Raw genomic sequence first — 18,278 nt, forward strand, 5'->3', positions numbered from 1 at the left:
CAGTCAGAAGACCAACACGACGAGACTCCACCTACATTATTCTGTGTATACATTCTGTTGTAAACTCTGGCGAGGCAGCCTAATTATTCTGACTCCTCACAGAGTCATATTGCTTAGGTCCGTGCACGATGTAGGACAAGATATCTTTGACTCAATAAACTGCCTTTTTGCTACACCTGATTCCACTCTGTCCAGCGTCGTTGTTTTGCATTCCCTCTCCAGTATGTAAACACCAACACTCCCCCTCTGAGCTTCGATACCATTTTATTTGCAGATAAAATGCAATATTAATACAATGTACTTTTTATATACACCACTCCATTGAAACTACAATGAAATGATAGCAGAAATTCTAAATACAAGCAAGTATGGACAGTCATCTAACCCATGAACTTCAGTTTTTGAAAATGATGCAATTGAAGTTGGCAACCATGCCACTTCTGTTCCATAAATGTAAGAACAGGGATTGAACACATGTTCTTCAGATTAAGGGCGCAAATTATTCAGCACATCTCTGTTTCCTGCTGAGAATTTCAACATTCTGGAAAGAAGGAGATGGGTCATTGCAAAAAATGTTATGGAGAAGCTGGGGATTGAACCCAGGACCTCATACATGCGAAGCATGCGCTCTACCACTGAGCTACATCCCCTTTCTGTGATAGAAAAAAATGTTTCTTATTTTTTTAAATTTCACCTATAATTAACCAGCTAAGCCAGTTGAGAACAAGTTTTCATTTTCAACTGCGACCTGGCCAAGATAAAGCAAAGCAGCGCAACACAAACAACAACACAGAGTTACAGATGGAATAAACAAGTGTACAGTCAATAACACAATAGAAGAAAAAAAGAAAGTCTATATACAGTGCGTGCAAATGGAGGTAAGGCAATAAATAGGCCATTGTAGCGAAGTATTTACAATTTAGCAAATTAACACTGGAGTGATAGATGAGCAGATGATGATGTGCAAGTAGAAATACTGGTGTGCAAAGAGCAGAAAGTAAATTAAAACAATATGGGGATTAGGTAGGTAGATTGGGTGGGCTATTTACAGATGGGCTTTGTACAGCTGCAGCGATCAGTTAGCTGCTCAGATAGCCGATGTTTAAAGTTAGCAGTGTTGCCAACACCTCAGTAAGGAAAGTAGCTATTGGCTGTCCTAAAATTCGCTAGAAGTTGCTAAATGATGTCATCACCTAATTTGCATAATTGTGCATGTAATTGTGATGGACACTGTAGGAGTGAGGAATAACATTGTGGAAGAGACAAAAAGTGAGTAAAATGAAAATGTCTGCAAGTATTCATACTTGCTAAATACAGCGACGAAGTCGCTAAGTTGGCAACACTGAAAGTTAGTGAGGGAATATGTCTCCAGCTTCAGCGATTTTTGCAATTCGTTCCAGTCATTGTCAGCAGAGAACTGTAAGGAAAGGCGGCCAAAGGAAGTGTTGGCTTTGGGGATGACCAGTGAGATATACCTGCTGGAGCGCGTGCTACGGGTGGGTGTTGTTATCGTGACCAGTGAGCTGAGATAAGGCGGAGCTTTACCTAGCAGAGACTAAAAAGATGACCTGGAGCGAGTGGGTCTGGCGACGAATATGTAGCGAGGGCCAGCCGACTAGAGCATACAGGTCGTAGTGGCCATATCAATACAATTGACCTTTTCTTTACACTGTTCTAATGAAAGTACATTTCCATAATATCATCTAGCTTCCATAAACGTCGAACAAGGATTGAACCCATGTGCTTCAGTTTACAAAAACAGATGACTTAGCACATCTATTTCCTTCTTAAAATGTCAACATTCTGGAAAGTAGAGTTGTGCAAAAGCTAATTTCACAAACAAATATACTCATCAGAGAATTTGGGGATTAACTTCAGACCGCATGCATTTCAAGTATTAGCTCTACCGTAGAGACACATCCCCTTACTACATCATAGCAGGGTTGCCATTTTGAGAAAAGTTTTTTTTCTTCAAAGTCCTCCAGTGAAAGAACCTTTCCTTGGTACCAGGTATCTTCCAGTAAGGCACAGATGGGATTTGAACCCATGATCTTCGGTTTACAAGACTGTTGATGATGGGATATGTAGATAGGGCGAGTCGGTCAAGGATTGATTCGGACAAGGTGGTCAATTATATGACAAGCGACAGTTTATTCAGAGTAAAGATATCTGGTACAACGTATACGGGCTCATTCATTTGGCTACCAAGGAACCAGCAGAACGAAGCCCCGATAACAGATTGTAAGCATGTTATGTACAGTACAAAAAGTGGGTTGAGTCTGAAAGTCCCTGGCTTTTGATTGGCCACAGTTGAGGTGTTGTCTTCTTGGATTGGTCCTGTTGAGCCGTCCGTCGTTCCTCCGGGTCTCGTCGTGTCGTTCTCAGTCACACAATGTTCGGCTAGGAAGGAGATTGTGTGTGTGTGCTTGTGTCTGCAAGTCAAGGCTGTCCATATATATGGTAATGGCTATAATGTAAAATAACCCCAAAGGTGTGAAATTTAAGTCCCCCTTTTGACACTCATTATCCTTTATTTCAGCAGTCATAGCATTTCATGAAAATAATAAAAAGTTTAATATTAATAACAAGTGATATATGTCTATTGTTATATGCGTTTCCCCCTTTTGACACCCACAAGGGTGTCACTTATCAAAAACAGGATAAAACTTTATTGTTATTGACATGTAAGATGTAGGATAAAACTTTGGTCATGGAAAACAGAGGAAAGAATTATTAGAAACCATCTGGTCCTCTCAGCTACTTCTATCCTGTATCAGGTGGGCTCCTTGCCACCCAGGGACTCTAAACCTTTACAACAGGGAGAACAAACATACTGGAAAGAAAACTTATCATAAAAATTTATAACAAGGAACTGTGGTGGTGTAAAATTATTCTACTACCTCACCCACAGCATACCATGGGTCATCCTCAGTCAGTCCCATCCTCTCCTGAAAGCATGCTTCCGTATCGGCATCTCCAACTGGAGCATCAAGCAAAGGCAACATGCCTGAAGCCTTCACCATATCTGTAACATATTTCTTAGAACACGGTATGATGCAAGCAGCACATCACATCAATAACAAATAATACAAGAATTAGGGTCAGAAATCCAGTAACCATCATATCAGTGTACTTACCAAACCAGGCCAAGAGAACAGACTCCTCCACCCCCCCCGTGGACTTCATCTTATCAGATAGTGCATCAAGCCCGCCCTAGATATCATCTGGACTGGTATTATTAGGAATATACGTGCAACATTGTTTACCGAACATCTTGCAAACGTCCCCCTGACTGGCAAGAAGCATATCCAAGGCAAGTCTATTCTGTCTGGAAACCCCAAATGTGGCCTCAAGCTGTTCAGACATACCAGTGAGTGCATCACGGGAGTAATTCTGAAGCCGCTGTTGATTATAGTAGATATAATTAATCCATGCAGTCTGTCTAGCATCCACCATGGCTGGACCCATAGTAGGTAGTAAGTGCCAGAGTCCATCATTCCTACCCAAGGCCTGAAACTCATGAGGAACCCCCACTGGCACACCCAACAGGTTAGTGTTTATGTCAACTACATTCTCTGAGCGCCATGTCTATGTCTCCCATGGGATGGAATGTTTTCAGGTCCCTTGGATACAGAACCCAACAGCTGTTCAGCAGTAACATCAACAATGGTCAGTGGAATTATCAAACTGGTCAGAGCACACGTACCTTGCCATTCTCCTCTAAGAATGGGTCTCAGCACTCTTGGCTCCACTCATCCACCTCACATCAGCCTGTAACTGGCCAAGTGGAATTAATGGTTATGTTACTACTGCAATCAGCTTCAGGCAATCCCCCATAATCAATGCCATTACCTGTACCCGTGATGCACTCTTAATTGCCCCCATATGCCTCAACACCCCAAGAGGCCCGATGAGGAGGTACTGCAGGAAACACAAGGCTCAAAGAGGAACAGAGGGTTGAATTGGGCTTAACCTGGTAAAAACTTCTCAGAATACACAACCACCCCTCTCCTTCTCCTACAGAAAATGGGTGTGTAGCCAGAACAGGTCTAGCATGACTACAAATAATGCAGTCCTTTCCTCTCAGGGTTTTAGCTGTGTACCTCATATAAGACAGCCACAAATTGTCCCTACTATCAAAACCAGTCTCAGTTCCTAATTGATCAATATCCGAATAGTCTCTAACATTAATTACCTGAATGGTATTTTTAACACAGTGGTGGTAGAGGAGTGTGTCCGGCTACCTCTGGTCTTGGCAGTACCTTAATAGAAAACACACCCATCATGTCTGTCCTCGTCCTTTGTAGTCCGAGGGTGTGAGTGCCTGCATCAGAGAGCTTAATAGTTTTGATGGTTAGTAGGATTTCATCACCTTTACAAAGTTCAACATTGCTCCCAGGTTTCCCCATATCATGGAAAACCTATCCACCCTTGTGGGATCCCCCTTGCTATAAGGATACCCTCTTCTCCAATCCTAGAACTGTCCAAGTCGGTTATCATGTAATCTCTACTCTAACTTCTTGTCTACCCCGATCTAGGGATCTCTTATGCTCATTTTGGAACAAAATACACATCACTTAGCCAGAGCCAGACACATCCTCACTTCTATGAACAAAAACAGGGGTGATAGGACAGGTAGGGTTACTTCATTCGAGAGTTGGCCCCGAATTCTGTTAATTCCAGTTCTTCTCTCGAACACTGTTTTAATGTCCGACAGTGAAAAAATGTGTCTTAACCTTCCGCCGTGCGATATGAATCTGGGTAGCTCTTTCAGCTAGCTGTCACCAGGGGTCATCTATGGTCCCCAAGCCTCTGGGACTGGATTGAGTGACTTCACCTGTAGTTCACCTGTAATGCATAAAATCCTGGACATACAGGCTTGGTTAACAAACAATTTCTCATATGTTTTATCTGATTATATCTTTAACTTCTATGCCCAATTGTTAGCTTACATATATATTTTTTTAAATGATTAGTTTCTTATCCAATCGGCCCCATCCTATCCTAGACCACATTTACCCATCCCCCTTTTGATACCTGGCTCTGCCCAGGTAACAACCTTACCTACTCTAAATCATGACTTAGGTAAGATTAGTATATTATCCTTATGTCTGACATCATCATGAAGGAGCGCCCCCATCATTTTCCACATGTCTAACTCTCTCCCCTGTCTCCACTCAGCAACTGTTATCTTTGCCTGTCCTGCCCCCCCCTTTTCCAAAACCTCTCCTCTGCTCTCTCCAACTTTCAAGGTCTCTGCAGTGCGGGCGGAGGGCCCCTCCGTCTGCCTTTTCCCCTATCTGTAAAATACCATGTCTCTGGGAACGTGAAAATCCCCTTAACCCAAACGTTTACTACAAAACAAAACCTAATAATTATGATAATCCCCTCAAACTCAAATAATTTGTCTCGGTGTTTCATGTTTTATTCGTGTTTCTCCAAATTGTCTCCCCAAAAATACTTCTTAGATACCCAGCCATTATACACACAAACAACTGTGATAAACGTGCACTGTCCCTTTAACATAAAAACCTCAGCCTGCAATCCCTCTACGGGCCTTTCATTGTTCCCCATAATGAAAACAGATTCTAATGTTAGTCTACCTTAACCTCCTGTTTAATTTCAGTGGTTTTATCTGAACAATCAAACCAAAATCAATAACCAGGAAGAACTTGTGTAAACTAATTAAAAGAACAAAATAAATCTACCTTATTTCTCAGCACTTGGTTAGAACACCACTCCCGTCTTACATCGACCACGCCCGTCGCCCGTACCTAGTGTATATCTTATCTATTACTCAGTGGCTCAATTAATGTTTATCGTAAGTATGTTCAGATGTTGATTATGTAATTCTACAATATTAGTATAGTTCAAACCTCATAATATAACTCTACACACAGAATTTTACGTTAATAGAGTTTAACACCTTTTCCAACAGTCATGCACACCCCCCAATATTCTATGATATAACTCTCATCAGCAAGCCTGCGACTTTTTCAACATTCTCACCGGTACCAGCTCCACAAATCTTCCACATACAAATCTTCATTCTCCCCAGCAAGCAGACCAGTAGGAGATGCAATAGCCCCACCTTCTGTCCATTCTCTGTACAGCTTCTCACCCCGTCTCCTCCACTCCTTGCCCTCTCTGCCTTTATTTAATCCTAGAGTGGACTTCAGCGCTCTCAACACCTTTTCCATTTCCAACGACATTCCATGTACACTACAATACTGCCAACAACCCATGCCTTTACTGAAACCCAAGTGATACCCTTTCCCTACGGCTAAATCGGCCCCCAATTAGTTGGTGATCACTCGTTACCCACCACTCATACATGTAGTCCCAGACTATCCATTCAAGCTTTGGTGGCCACCCGTTACCCATCATTCATACATGTAGTAAGTGTTCTCTGTTACCACCTACCAGCCAGGCATACTAGTACATCCCATACACAATGCACCATTAAGTATGGTTGATCAATAATAAAATTGCAGTTGCCAATGGAGATATTACTTTCTCAACTATTTTCCAATCTCACACATCATTGTAGTTTAAATTTAGTAACTTACATCAAACAGGTATCTCACAAAACTAAATTTGGATAACTCCAATGTGCAGAACTTTAGTTTTTCACAACAGGTGTCTGCTTACCCTTTTTATTTGACCGGTCAAGATTTGTGAGACACACCGTCCGACGACAGTACTGGCCAATCGGCTGGCACACCAATGTCCAGCGATGTCCTTTTACCAGACCACGTCGGGGTCACCATTTGTCATTTATTGTATATTTTAGTAAATATATATGTATATTTTGACCAATTGAAATATATATTCAGACTATCTGAGTATACTTAGCCCGTCACTGGTAAATACCCGTGATGAATTCCTGGAGCCACGTGCTCTGCCTTATCTCAGAGCTGCTCCTCGTATATTCAGTTTGAGAAAAACGCATGGGTTTGTATAGAGATCAATTCGACTATTTAGTCTCGATATTGAATATTGTGCTCAGATCTTATTTCAATTATACATCAGTCATTTTGTTCCTGATTATACATTTAACACAGAAGTCATAGGTACATACAACATAGAAGTTTCGGATTTATCAAATAACCCTTATTGAATTCTCTCTCTCTCTCTCTGTCTAACCACCAACAATCTTAATGGAAACAATTACAAGCACATTGCATTTTAATATAAACAGTTACAAATAGACAAAACAAGACAAAACAACACGTTATATCTCTGACCCCTGAAAGCCGATCCTTATCAGCGAATCTCTTATCAGACTGGCCTAGACTGGGCCGCAGGACAAAATTACAATTTGTCCCCCTCGGCGCCAGGTTTAATGAATAGTAGTTAACTATCCCCTACTGATCTCTATTCCTGATCCATATCGAGCTGACCCCTATCAGAGTTTATTACACGATGTCCGACCCCTATCAGAGAATCTCTTATCAGACTGGCCTAGACCGGGCCACAGGACAAAATTACGATTTGTCCCCCTCGGCGCCAGGTTTAATGAATAGTAGTTAACTATCCCCTACTGATCTCTATTCCTTACCCCTATCGGAACTATCCTAGGCCTTTAAGTGATCTCTCATCATTGAAAGCCATCAGACTGTGCTGACCCCCTACTGATATCTCATCAATGATTTAGATCACCCGGTCGTCACCGGTTTGTCACCACATATATTCACTTTACTGTACTTTCAACTTGTCAGCAAATTATAAATTTACACAAGAATTCATACTCACTCGGTAATACTGATCAAAATTTAGACAAGACTATACGAAAATATGCAAAGTTTGATTTAACAGGTTTTGCTTACCTTGTTTGTGGTGCGCCTTGTGATCAGTTTACCGAGTTGAGCAGAATTGTTGTCCTCCCCCGAATTCCTTCACCTCTGTCCTCCGTGAATCGTCCTTTCACCCTCTCTCCCTCTCACACCCAAATCAACTCACTTTGATGGATCGTTATTAAACCATCCTCCTGCTACCATTTCTGTTGATAATGGGATATGATAAAGGGTGAGTCGGTCAAGGATCGATGCAGACAAGGTGGTAGATTGTACGACAAGCGACAGGTTTATTTCAAAGTGGAGATATCTGGTACAGCGTATATACGGGCCCCTCTGTTAGCTCATCAGAGACTAGCAAAAAAGACACTAGCTAACAATGGGTACAAGCTTCATATACAGAACAGAAAGTAGGTTGATATCTAGGAGATCGGATCTTCGGATTGGATCAGGCTGGGGTGTAGTCATCCGGCATTGGCTCTGTTGTCTGTCCGTCATCGTAGAATCCTGCCATGCCTGTTCTTGGTCGTCACACCCCGTTCAGCTGAAAAGGAGATCTGGTGTGTGCGCTATCTTCAGTCACACAATGTTCGGCTGGGAGGGAGATTATGTGTGTGTGTTAGTTTGTCTCTAAGTCTAGGCTTTCTGCCAATCTGTGGGTGTCTTATCTGGGTGTCCTCGGCAGCTATGTGTGTACTGTATGTGCGTCGTCCCTGTCTTCTGGGGTCAGTGTGTAAGAGCGTATGCGTCCCTATCTTCAGGGGAGTTGTGGCCGAACTGCCGGCTAGCACCTGTGGCTAGGAGTATCCTGTTGTGACAGTGTTCTGGATGATTACAGTGAGTGTGTGTGTGTGAGAGATATCCTGTATGGGGCCCAACCTGTTTTACTATGTGTCTCAGCTATAGTAGTGTAATGTCACCTACATAGGAATTAGCAGTAATGTAATGTCACCTACATAGGAATTAGCAGTCCTCTACACATCTCTGTTTCCTGCTGAGAATGTCAACATTCTGGAAAGAAGGAGATGGGTCATTGCAAAAAATGTTATGGAGAAGCTGGGGATTGAACCCAGGACCTCATACATGCGAAGCATGCGCTCTACCACTGAGCTACATCCCCTTTCTGTGATAAAATAAAATGTTTCTTATTTTTTTAAATTTCACCTATAAATAACCCTCCCGTTGTCCTCCTATTATGCCTACCACACAGTGTCCCCCCCGGGTCACCCTGTCCCGTCTTGGCTAAAGGCCCAGTGGGCACAAGTGTGACAGTACGCGTGTGAACAGCCTTTGCAGATGTATTTTTTACACCTACAGCACGTGGTGTGTGTCTTGGCGTCCTTCTTGGGTGGGCAGAGCTGACACCTCTTCCTCTTACTCACCACCGGCGGGGCGGCCGGGGCGGCGGCGGCCGGGCCAGCGGCTTGCTCCCGGGCTGGCGGACGAGCCTCGGCGGTGGCACTCTGTAGGACTTTGACAAGTGCGGACGCGGCTTGGGTGCGGGGGAGACGATGCCTTCTTTGGATCAAGGGCTTGACGAGTGCCTTTCCGAGCTGCTCCAGGAACACCCTCCTCTTGTTCCTCTTCCCAGGCATCCAGTCGGGCTTGATCTCTCGCCATATGACAAAGGCGTTGTAGGAGGACACGTCGAGGATGTTGTGGAAGATGACCAGGGGCCAGCGGGCGGTCATCCGTCTGCAGCTGTAGGTGCCGACCACCTTGTCTAGGTTGTCCACGCCGCCCTTGTTGCAGTTGTAGTCTAGGATGAGGGCCGGCTTCCGGTCGCGGCGATCGCTAACGTCGGGCTCCGCGTGCAGCGTGCTCAGAAGTAGCACGTTCTTATTTCTCTTTGCCAGGTAGGACACTAGAGTGGCGGTGGGCGTGAAGGCGAACCTGGAGGACAGGACCTGTCTGCCCTTTGACTCGAGCAGCGCGGGCGGGAGCTCGGCCTTGTTCTTTCTCACCGTGCCCACCATGGTGAGGTTCCTCTCGAGGAGCCGCTGGCCCAGTTCGTAGGAGGTGAAGAAATTGTCACACGTGACGTTGTGACCGGCCGGCAGTCCCTGGGTCAGATCGAGGACGACGCGGGCGCCCTGGTTCTTCTCGGGGCCACCGCCGGCCGCCTTGCCGGTGTAGACTTGCATCTTCCAAGCGTAGCTGGACTTGGCGTCGCAGGCCACCCACGACTTGATGCCGTATTTGGCCGGCTTGCTGGGAATGTACTGTCGGAAAGGACAGCGTCCTTTCGGTGGGGAGAAGGGAGGGGAGAGGAGATTAGCAGCGTCATGGTTAAAGTTGGGGCACTGCGTTTATGTTACACGCAGCCGCAGCCGCCGCCGCCGCTACTGCCGATTGCTACTACTGCCGATTTGCTAGTACTGCCCACGCTACTACTGCTACCTCTCTATGCTACACGTACATACACAGATACATAGACGGTACCTCTGAACGGGACCAGTTGTTCGTCCACCGTCACGTCGGGCCCCGGGTTGTAGAGGGCCGGCAGCCGCTCCTCCCACAGGTTCCATACCTCTCTTATGGCCGCCAGTCTGTCGGTGGCGAGTCTCGCGGGTCTCGACTGGCGGTCGTCGAATCGCAGCAGCCTCGAGTACTTGTGAAACACCTTGAGCGGCATGGTGGCGCGGAACACGGTCCTGCCGCTCTCGGCGTCCCACAGGCTGGCCGCGGCCTCGCCTCGGGACCTGTAGACGCCGGCTAGGATCAGCAGCCCTACGTAGGCGCGCAGGTCGGTGGAGTCCATGGGTCGCCAGCCGTCGCCGTATTTTCTCACCCCCTGCAGATTTGTCATGTCCACAATTATCCTTTCTATCGCCGGTGTGACAAACAGCTGGAAGGTGGACTCGATGTCGAGTGCTCGCGATGCGGCGTAGGCCCCGGCGTCACGACGGGGCCGGGGCGGCGGATGGCGCGGGGCCGGTCCGGGCCGCGATAGGCCACGGAGGACCATTTGATTTTGCCGTTCTTTGACAGCAACGTCTCCCTTTGGCCTCGGGCGGCTGCCGCCGCGTCCTCTCTGTCTCGCTCTGGCTCTCTGGCTCTGTCTCGATCTGGCTCTCTGTCTCGCTCTCGGGCAGCGGCCGTGTCTCCCTCTCGCTCCCCCTCTTCCTCTGAAGAGGAGCATGACGGCGAGGCCGAGTCGAGGTCGTAGTCGTCCGCATCACGCTCGGGGTTGTATTCCTCACCGTCTTCATCTTCCAAAACATCCTCCTCTTCGGAATCGCAGTAGTCTTCTTCGTCTTCTTGGTCGACACTGGAGGATATCTGTTCCAGGACCTCAGCCGCGCTGAAACAAGGACTGCCAGGCGTCCTAGGCGGAGGGCTCACGCTCGGCGGGGTCGTATTCCTCCTCGTCGTCGTCATCATCGTCCTCATCATGGTCCTCATCTTCTTCTCCTTCTCCTTGTTCTTCTTCTACTTCCTGACAATATTAGTAGCCTCTGTACGGCCGGCTTACAGTCGTAGGCGGAGGGCTCACGCTCGGCGGGGTCCTATTCCTCCTCGTCGTTGTCCTCGTCTTCTTCTTTCTTCTTCTTCTTCCTGACAATATTAGTAGCCTCTCTACGGCCAGCTTACACTGGCCACGTGAATGGGACGAGGCACGCCAACGGACGACGCGCGTTGTCTGCCCAGTCTGCTCCTTCGGGCCCTTCGGTCCATCCGGTACGCTTGGCTGGCCTCCCCGTGTGATTGCAACGAGTTCTTGCACTGAGTTCTTGTGGACAAGTGGTGCCAGGGTCACTCTGACCCGGTCCAGACAGGGGTAGGAGCGTTACAACATACACCTTGCTAAGGCTGCCAGTGTCACTCTGACCCACACAGACACAGGGGAATCAAGTCGTAACACAGGGCCAGGGTCACTCTGACCCAGCCCAGACACGGGGGAATCAACTCGTAACACAGGGCCAGGGTCACTCTGACCCAGCCCAGACAGGGGTAGGAGGGTTACAACATACACCTTGCTAAGGCTACCAGGGTCACTCTGACCCACACAGACATGGGAAAATCAACTCGTAAACGCTGCCCGTGGTCACTCTGACTCTGGTATTGTAACAGCAACCATACCCAAAAGGCACAATATCCACAACCAAGGGAAGACAGTGTAGCAGGGGGGGCGTTTTTAGAATCAATACCCAAACTCACACGGGGCCCAAGGGCAGTACGGGCCTGTCACTTCGCACACAGGGCCCTTGCCCGGAATGTGGTGGGTGTCAATTCTGGGGCAGGACCTTTGGCTAGTAGCCACCAGGTGGTAGTGTTGGGTCACTGTGACCCAGCCCAGAGAGGGGTGGGAGGGTTACAACATACACCTTGCTAAGGCAGCCAGGGTCACTCTGACCCACACAGACACGGGGGATCAACTCGTAAAGCTGCCCGGGGTCACTCTGACGTCACTATGACCCCGCCCACACAGGGGCGGGAGGGTTACAACATACACCTTGCTGTCTGACTAGTATCCACCAGGTGGTAGCGTTGGGTCACTATGACCCAGCCCAGACAGGGGTGGGAGGGTTACAACATACACCTTGCTGTTTGACTAGTATCCACCAGGTGGTAGTGTTGGGTCACTATGACCCGGCCCAGACAGGGGTGGGAGGGTTACAACATACACCTTGCTGTTTGACTAGTATCCACCAGGTGGTAGTGTTGGGTCACTATGACCCGGCCCAGACAGGGGTAGGAGGGTTACAACGTACACCTTGATAAGGCTGCCAGGGTCACTCTGACCCATACAGATACGGGTGATCAACTCCCCTGCCCGGGGTCACTCTGACCCGCCGAGACAACGGGAGGGTTCATGTACTTTCTGCTCTTTGCACACCAGTATTTCTACTTGCACATCATCATCTGCTCATCTATCACTCCAGTGTTAATTTGCTAAATTGTAAATACTTTGCTACAATGGCCTATTTATTGCCTTACCTCCATTTGCACGCACTGTATATAGACTTTCTTTTTTTCTTCTATTGTGTTATTGACTGTACGCTTGTTTATTCCATCTGTAACTCTGTGTTGTTGTTTGTGTTGCGCTGCTTTGCTTTATCTTGGCCAGGTCGCAGTTGAATATGAAAACTTGTTCTCAACTGGCTTACCTGGTTAATTATAGGTGAAATTTAAAAAAATAAGAAACATTTTTTTCTTTTACAGAAAGGGGATGTAGCTCAGTGGTAGAGCGCATGCTTCGCATGTATGAGGTCCTGGGTTCAATCCCCAGCTTCTCCATAACATTTTTTGCATTGACCCATCTCCTTCTTTCCAGAATGTTGAAATTCTCAGCAGGAAACAGAGATGTGCTGAATAATTTGCGCTTGTAATCTGAAGAACATGTGTTCAATCCCTGTTCGTACATTTATGGAACAGAAGTGGCATGGTTGCCAACTTCAATTGCATCATTTTCAAAAACTGAAGTTCATGGGTTAGATGACTGTCCATACTTGCTTGTATTTAGAATTTCTGCTATCATTTCATTGTAGTTTCAATGGAGTGGTGTATATAAAAAGTACATTGTATTAATATTGCATTTTATCTGCAAATAAAATGGTATCGAAGCTCAGAGGGGGAGTGCATGCTATTTATGTATGAGGTCCTTGGTTCAATCCCAAGGTTCTCCACTGAGTTTATTTGTGTGCCAAATTCACATTACACAACTCCTACTTTCCAGAATGTTGATAAATATCTTGAAGCATAGAGTGGCATGGTGGCCAAGCGGTAAGGCGTCGGTCTTGTAAACCGAAGATCATGGGTTCAAATCCCATCTGTGCCTTACTGAAAGATACCTGGTACCAAGGAAAGGTTCTTTCACTGGATGACTTTGAAGAAGAAAAAAGTTCTCAAAATGGCAACCCTGCTATGATATAGTAAGGGGATGTGTCTCTGAGCTACTACTTGAAATGCATGCGGTCTGAAGTTAATCCCCAAATTCTCTGATGAGTATATTTAGTTGTGAAATTAGCTTTTGCACAACTCTACTTTCCAGAATGTTGACATTTTAAGAAGGAAATAGATGTGCTAAGTCATCTGTTTTTGTAGGGTTAGGGTTAGGTTAGGGGTTAGGGGTTAGGGTTAGGTTTCTAGTTTTGAGTCGGTTGATCCACTTCCATCTCTGACACGTGGAAACCGGAGGGGGGAAGGGAGGGGTTGCACTCCACATCATATACGCGCGGGTCGGAGGGTACGGGCGCGGCCGGCCAAAGTTGTAGGCCCCATGGTAGCCCACTTGTAGATTAACCCGTTGGTTGGGTTAAAGGACTGTCTGTCTGTAGGGTTAAGGTTAGGTATGGTTTAAGAATGGTTAAGGTTAGGGTTTGGGTTAGGGGTTGGGGTTAGGGTTAGGGGTTAGCGTTAGGGGGTTAGGGTTAGGGGTTAGGGTTAGGGGGGGTTAGGGTTAGGGGTTAGGGTTAGGTTAGGGTTAGGGTTAGGGTTAGAGGGTTAGGGGTTAGGGTTTAGGGTTAGGGTTTAGGGTTAGGGTTAGGGTTAGGTTCAATGAGTAACAGACGAATCTGGTGTGCACTGGCACAGGCAACCCCTTTAGGATAAATGGTGAGACTTATATATTATATACTTTAAATGACTAGGAAAAGCTATAAAAGGAAGACCAAAGTCAGACATTAAGATAAGGCTTAAATTAAAAGCCAGAAATTCTAAACTAAGAAAAAAGGCCAAGTGCCAAATTCAAAGCGATGGTCTAGGGAAAAAAGTTCGGTATAAAAACCTTTAGATTAAAATAGATGTAGAGAGTGTAGGGATTCAAAATAGATATAGAGAGTGTAGAGATTCAAATTAGATATGGAGGTATAGGGACATAAGGTTAGGGTTAAAAATTAGGCTGAAGATTTGAAAAACATAAGTTAAGGTCCAAATTCAAATTGGGGTTACCATAAGGGTCAGAGTTAAAATACAGGTCAAGGTTGAGTTAAAATCAGATATGAGGGTCTAAGGGTTTAAGGTTAGGCATGAAGGTCTCAGGGTTAGGTTCAGGCATGGGGGTCCCAGGGTTAGGGTAAGGAATTAGGGTAACTTGGGGTTAAGGTTAGAATTCAGGTTGGGTTGGGGTTAGGGTCAGGATTAGGGTTAAGGTCAGGGTTAGGATTAGGGTTAGGATTAGGTTCAATAAGTAAGGTTAGGCATGAGGGTCTCAGGGTTAGGGTGAGGGATTGGGGTAACTAGGGGTTAAGGTTAGAATTCAGGTTAGGGTTCGGGTCTGCAAGGTGAGCCACCCAATGAGTACAAGAATAAAAAAATAAATAAGTAAATAAAAAAAGTTCCATAGTTCCATCCAACAAAGGCAAAACTGGAAATAAGTGCTATAAAAATATCCAAACAATCAAAATAAAACCACACCACACTAAAAGATCAAGGATATAATAAAAATAAGTGCCATCGTTTTTCTGGTCCGTAAATAGATCCATAAATAAATAATTAGATAAGAAACAATCATAAGTGCTATCAGACAATTGCAAATCCATCATGGACAATACAATAAACAAACATTTATAATGAGTGGCTCTCCACAGGCCCCCACCACCTCCCCTCTTCCCTCCTCCACCCCAAATAGCCCATGTCACTACCCCAAAGATGACCCCTTCCATCAGTTAGGTAAGCCAAAATAAATCAATATTTTTCATTCAGGCCCTTAGGGTCTATCGTATTGAGACGCCCAATCCAAGTTCTTTCCATCCCCTGTCGCTGTGTCCTGGACCAACTCCCATTTGTCTCCAGGCCAAAGATACTCAAACCGGCCACTGCATGTATGCCAAAATGCAAATACAATACCGTAGTCTTATTACCCTTAGCTATCTGGTATAGGTGTTGTTTCAGTCTGACCTGTAGTGCATTCTTTGTTTCTCCTATGTAAATCTTTTGGCACAATTTACACTTAATTCCATAGATCAAGTTTACAGTGGACAATTCGATCCTCTGTCTTACGAGGAACCCCAACCCCGAAAAAGGCATTAACAATATACTTGGGTCTCCCCAAATATTTATCAAATTTATTAGGTACATTTTTCGTCTGGAAGGCCGAGTGGACCAGACTGTCCCCGAGGTTTTTATTTCTTCTATACGCTGAGATTACTCTACAATCTACCAGTCCTTCCACCGCTTGTTGAGCCTCCCTGAAATTGGACCTCAAGTTCCTGCCAAATCCACTCAAACTCCCAGAGTATGTTGTAACAAATGGTATCAGATTATGTGTTTCCACTGTTTTATTGTATCCCCCTTCCCTGCCAAATAATTCCCGTACTTCTACCTTTATCCCCCTAAGGAAACGTTTGGAATATCCCCGTGGCCCCAAGGCTCTAAAAAGGATAGTTATGGCCTCCTCCACATGCTCACCCAATGTACAGATTCTATTGAACCGAATCAGCTGGGATTTAATAATCCCTCTGAAAGTATGTTTTGGATGGTAACTTGCCTTATGTAACAAGGCATGCCTATCGGTCTCCTTAAAGAAGACTTTAGTGGCCAATGATTTAGTTACCCCATCTGAGGGTACAATTAGGACCTGAGTGTCCAAAAACTCTAGTTTTTCCCTTTGTATATTGTGGGAGGTTGTAATGGCAGGATGATGTGTATTGAGAGTTTGTAAGAAGCACTCAAAATCCTGCATTGAACTCACCCAAATTCCAAAGATATCATCCAAATACCTAAGATATAGAAAAGGAAGGATCTGGCATTTAAGAAAAGCTGTCTCTTCCCAGAAGCCCATATATAAGTTGGCAAAGGCCGGAGCAAATTTCTTACCCATAGCAGTCCCATGGATCTGAAGATAGAACTCATCATTAAAATTGAAATCGTTCCTCAAGAGACTCAGTTCCAACAGATCTAAGATTTCCTTATCCGGACGCTGAGGATCAGGAAACCTATCAAATGCCTGTTTTATCGCCCGCAGTCCCAAAGAGGTTTCAATGTTTGTATATAATGAGTTAATATCTATTGAAAATAAGAACGCCTCTAGTGGTAATTCAAGGCCTTTAAGTTTATCCACAAAGTCATATGTATCCTTAACATAAGAAGCGTGCCTCTGGGATAGGGTTAGGGGGTTAGGGTTAGGGGTTAGAGGTTAGGGGTTAGGGTTAGGGTTAGAGTTAGGGTTAGGGTTAGGGTTAGGGTTAGTTAGGGTTAGGTTCAATGAGTAACAGAGGGTTAGGGTTAGGGTTAGAGGGTTAGGGTTAGAGGGTTAGGGGTTAGGGGTTAGGGTTAGGGGTTAGGGTTAGGGGTTAGGGGTTAGGGTTAGGTTCAATGAGTAACAGAGGGTTAGGGTTAGGGTTAGGGTTAGGGTTAGGGTTGGGTTAGGGGTTAGGGGTTAGGGTTAGGGTTAGGGGGGTTAGGGTTAGGGTTGGGTTAGGGTTAGGGTTAGGGGGGTTAGGGATAAGGGGGTTAGGGTTAGGGTTAGGGGGTTAGGGTTAGGGTTAGGGTTAGGGTTAGGGTTAGGGTTAGGTTTGTCTAGTTTTGAGTCGGTTGATCCACTTCCATCTCTGACACGTGGAAGCCGAAGGGGGGAAAGGGAGGGGTTGCACTCCACACATGTGCGCGTAGGCCGGGTGGGTCCGGGCGCGGCCGGCCAATGTGGTAGGCCCCATGGTTGCCCACTTGTAGATTAACCCGTTGGTTGGGTTAAAAGACCGTCTGTCAGTAGGTTTTTAGGGTTAGGTATAGTTTTTAGAGTGGTTAAGATTAGGTTTAGGGTTGGGGTAAGAAATAGTTTTTTAGAGATTTTAAGGTTAGGTTTAGGTAAGGGTTTTTAGAGTGGTTAAGGTTAGGGTTAGGTTTAGGGTTAGGTATAGTTTTTCAGAATGGTTAAGGTTAGGTTTAGGTAAGGGTTTTTAGAGTGGTTAAGGTTAGGGTTAGGGTTATGGTTAGGGTTAGGGTTAGGGTTAGGGTTAGGGTTAGGGGGGTTAGGGTTAGGGTTAGGTTTGTCTAGTTTTGAGTCGGTTGATCCACTTCCATCTCTGACACGTGGAAGCCGAAGGGGGGGTTAGGTTTGTCTAGTTTTGAGTCGGTTGATCCACTTCCATCTCTGACACGTGGAAGCCGAAGGGGGAAGGGAGGGGTGTGCACTCCACACATGTGCGCGTAGGCCGGGTGGGTCCGGGCGCGGCCGGCCAAAGTAGTAGGCCCCATTGTTGCCCACTTGTAGATTAACCCGTTTGGTTGGGTTAAAAGACTGTCTGTCAGTAGGTTTTAGGTTTAGGTATAGTTTTTAAGAGTGGTTAAGGTTAGGTTTAGGGTTGGGGTAAGAAATAGTTTTTCATAATGGTTAAGGTTAGGTTTAGGTAAGGGTTTTTAGAGTGGTTAAGGTTAGGGTTAGGGTTAGGGTTAGGGTGGGGTTAGGGTTAGGGGTTAGGGGTTAGGGTTAGGTTAGGGTTAGGTTTGTCTAGTTTTGATTCGGTTAGGGTTAGGGTTAGGGTTAGGTATAGTTTTTTTTTTTTTTTTTTTTAATTGGTTAAGGTTAGGTTTAGGTAA

The 18,278-nt window shown here is 45.7% G+C and overlaps 1 protein-coding gene and 4 non-coding genes across 5 annotated transcripts; 2 read left to right on the forward strand and 3 right to left on the reverse strand.

Moving 5' to 3' along the window:
- Nucleotides 1-578: 578 nt before the first annotated feature.
- Nucleotides 579-650, reverse strand: trnaa-cgc (transfer RNA alanine (anticodon CGC)). The gene has a single exon. It is a non-coding gene; the product is annotated as a tRNA-Ala (tRNA).
- An 8,194-nt stretch (nt 651-8,844) lies between these two features.
- trnaa-cgc (transfer RNA alanine (anticodon CGC)) lies at nt 8,845-8,916 on the reverse strand. Its single transcript has one exon. It is a non-coding gene; the product is annotated as a tRNA-Ala (tRNA).
- Nucleotides 8,917-8,978: 62 nt separating this feature from the next.
- On the reverse strand, nt 8,979-12,706 carry LOC135570698 (piggyBac transposable element-derived protein 4-like). Its single transcript, XM_065016655.1, has 2 exons — nt 10,239-12,706; nt 8,979-10,038 (listed from the first exon to the last, which is right to left on the reverse strand). Exons 1-2 carry the CDS (start codon nt 10,936-10,938, stop codon nt 9,020-9,022), a joined length of 1,719 nt encoding a protein of 572 aa, XP_064872727.1. The 5' UTR covers nt 10,939-12,706; the 3' UTR covers nt 8,979-9,019.
- A 259-nt stretch (nt 12,707-12,965) lies between these two features.
- trnaa-cgc (transfer RNA alanine (anticodon CGC)) lies at nt 12,966-13,037 on the forward strand. The gene has a single exon. It is a non-coding gene; the product is annotated as a tRNA-Ala (tRNA).
- A 469-nt stretch (nt 13,038-13,506) lies between these two features.
- Nucleotides 13,507-13,578, forward strand: trnat-ugu (transfer RNA threonine (anticodon UGU)). Its single transcript has one exon. It is a non-coding gene; the product is annotated as a tRNA-Thr (tRNA).
- Nucleotides 13,579-18,278: the final 4,700 nt, after the last annotated feature.

Source organism: Oncorhynchus nerka, linkage group LG4, assembly GCF_034236695.1.
Source record: "Oncorhynchus nerka isolate Pitt River linkage group LG4, Oner_Uvic_2.0, whole genome shotgun sequence".
Lineage (NCBI taxonomy): Eukaryota > Metazoa > Chordata > Actinopteri > Salmoniformes > Salmonidae > Oncorhynchus > Oncorhynchus nerka.

Excerpts from the sequence above, each read along its gene's own strand:
- LOC135570698 (XM_065016655.1), bottom strand. The coding sequence starts at position 10,938 with ATGCTCCTCTTCAGAGGAAGAGGGGGAGCGAGAGGGAGACACGGCCGC. Across the intron at positions 10,039-10,238 it reads ACAACTGGTCCCGTTCAGAG|GACGCTGTCCTTTCCGACAG; the intron begins GTACCGTCTATG and ends CCCCACCGAAAG.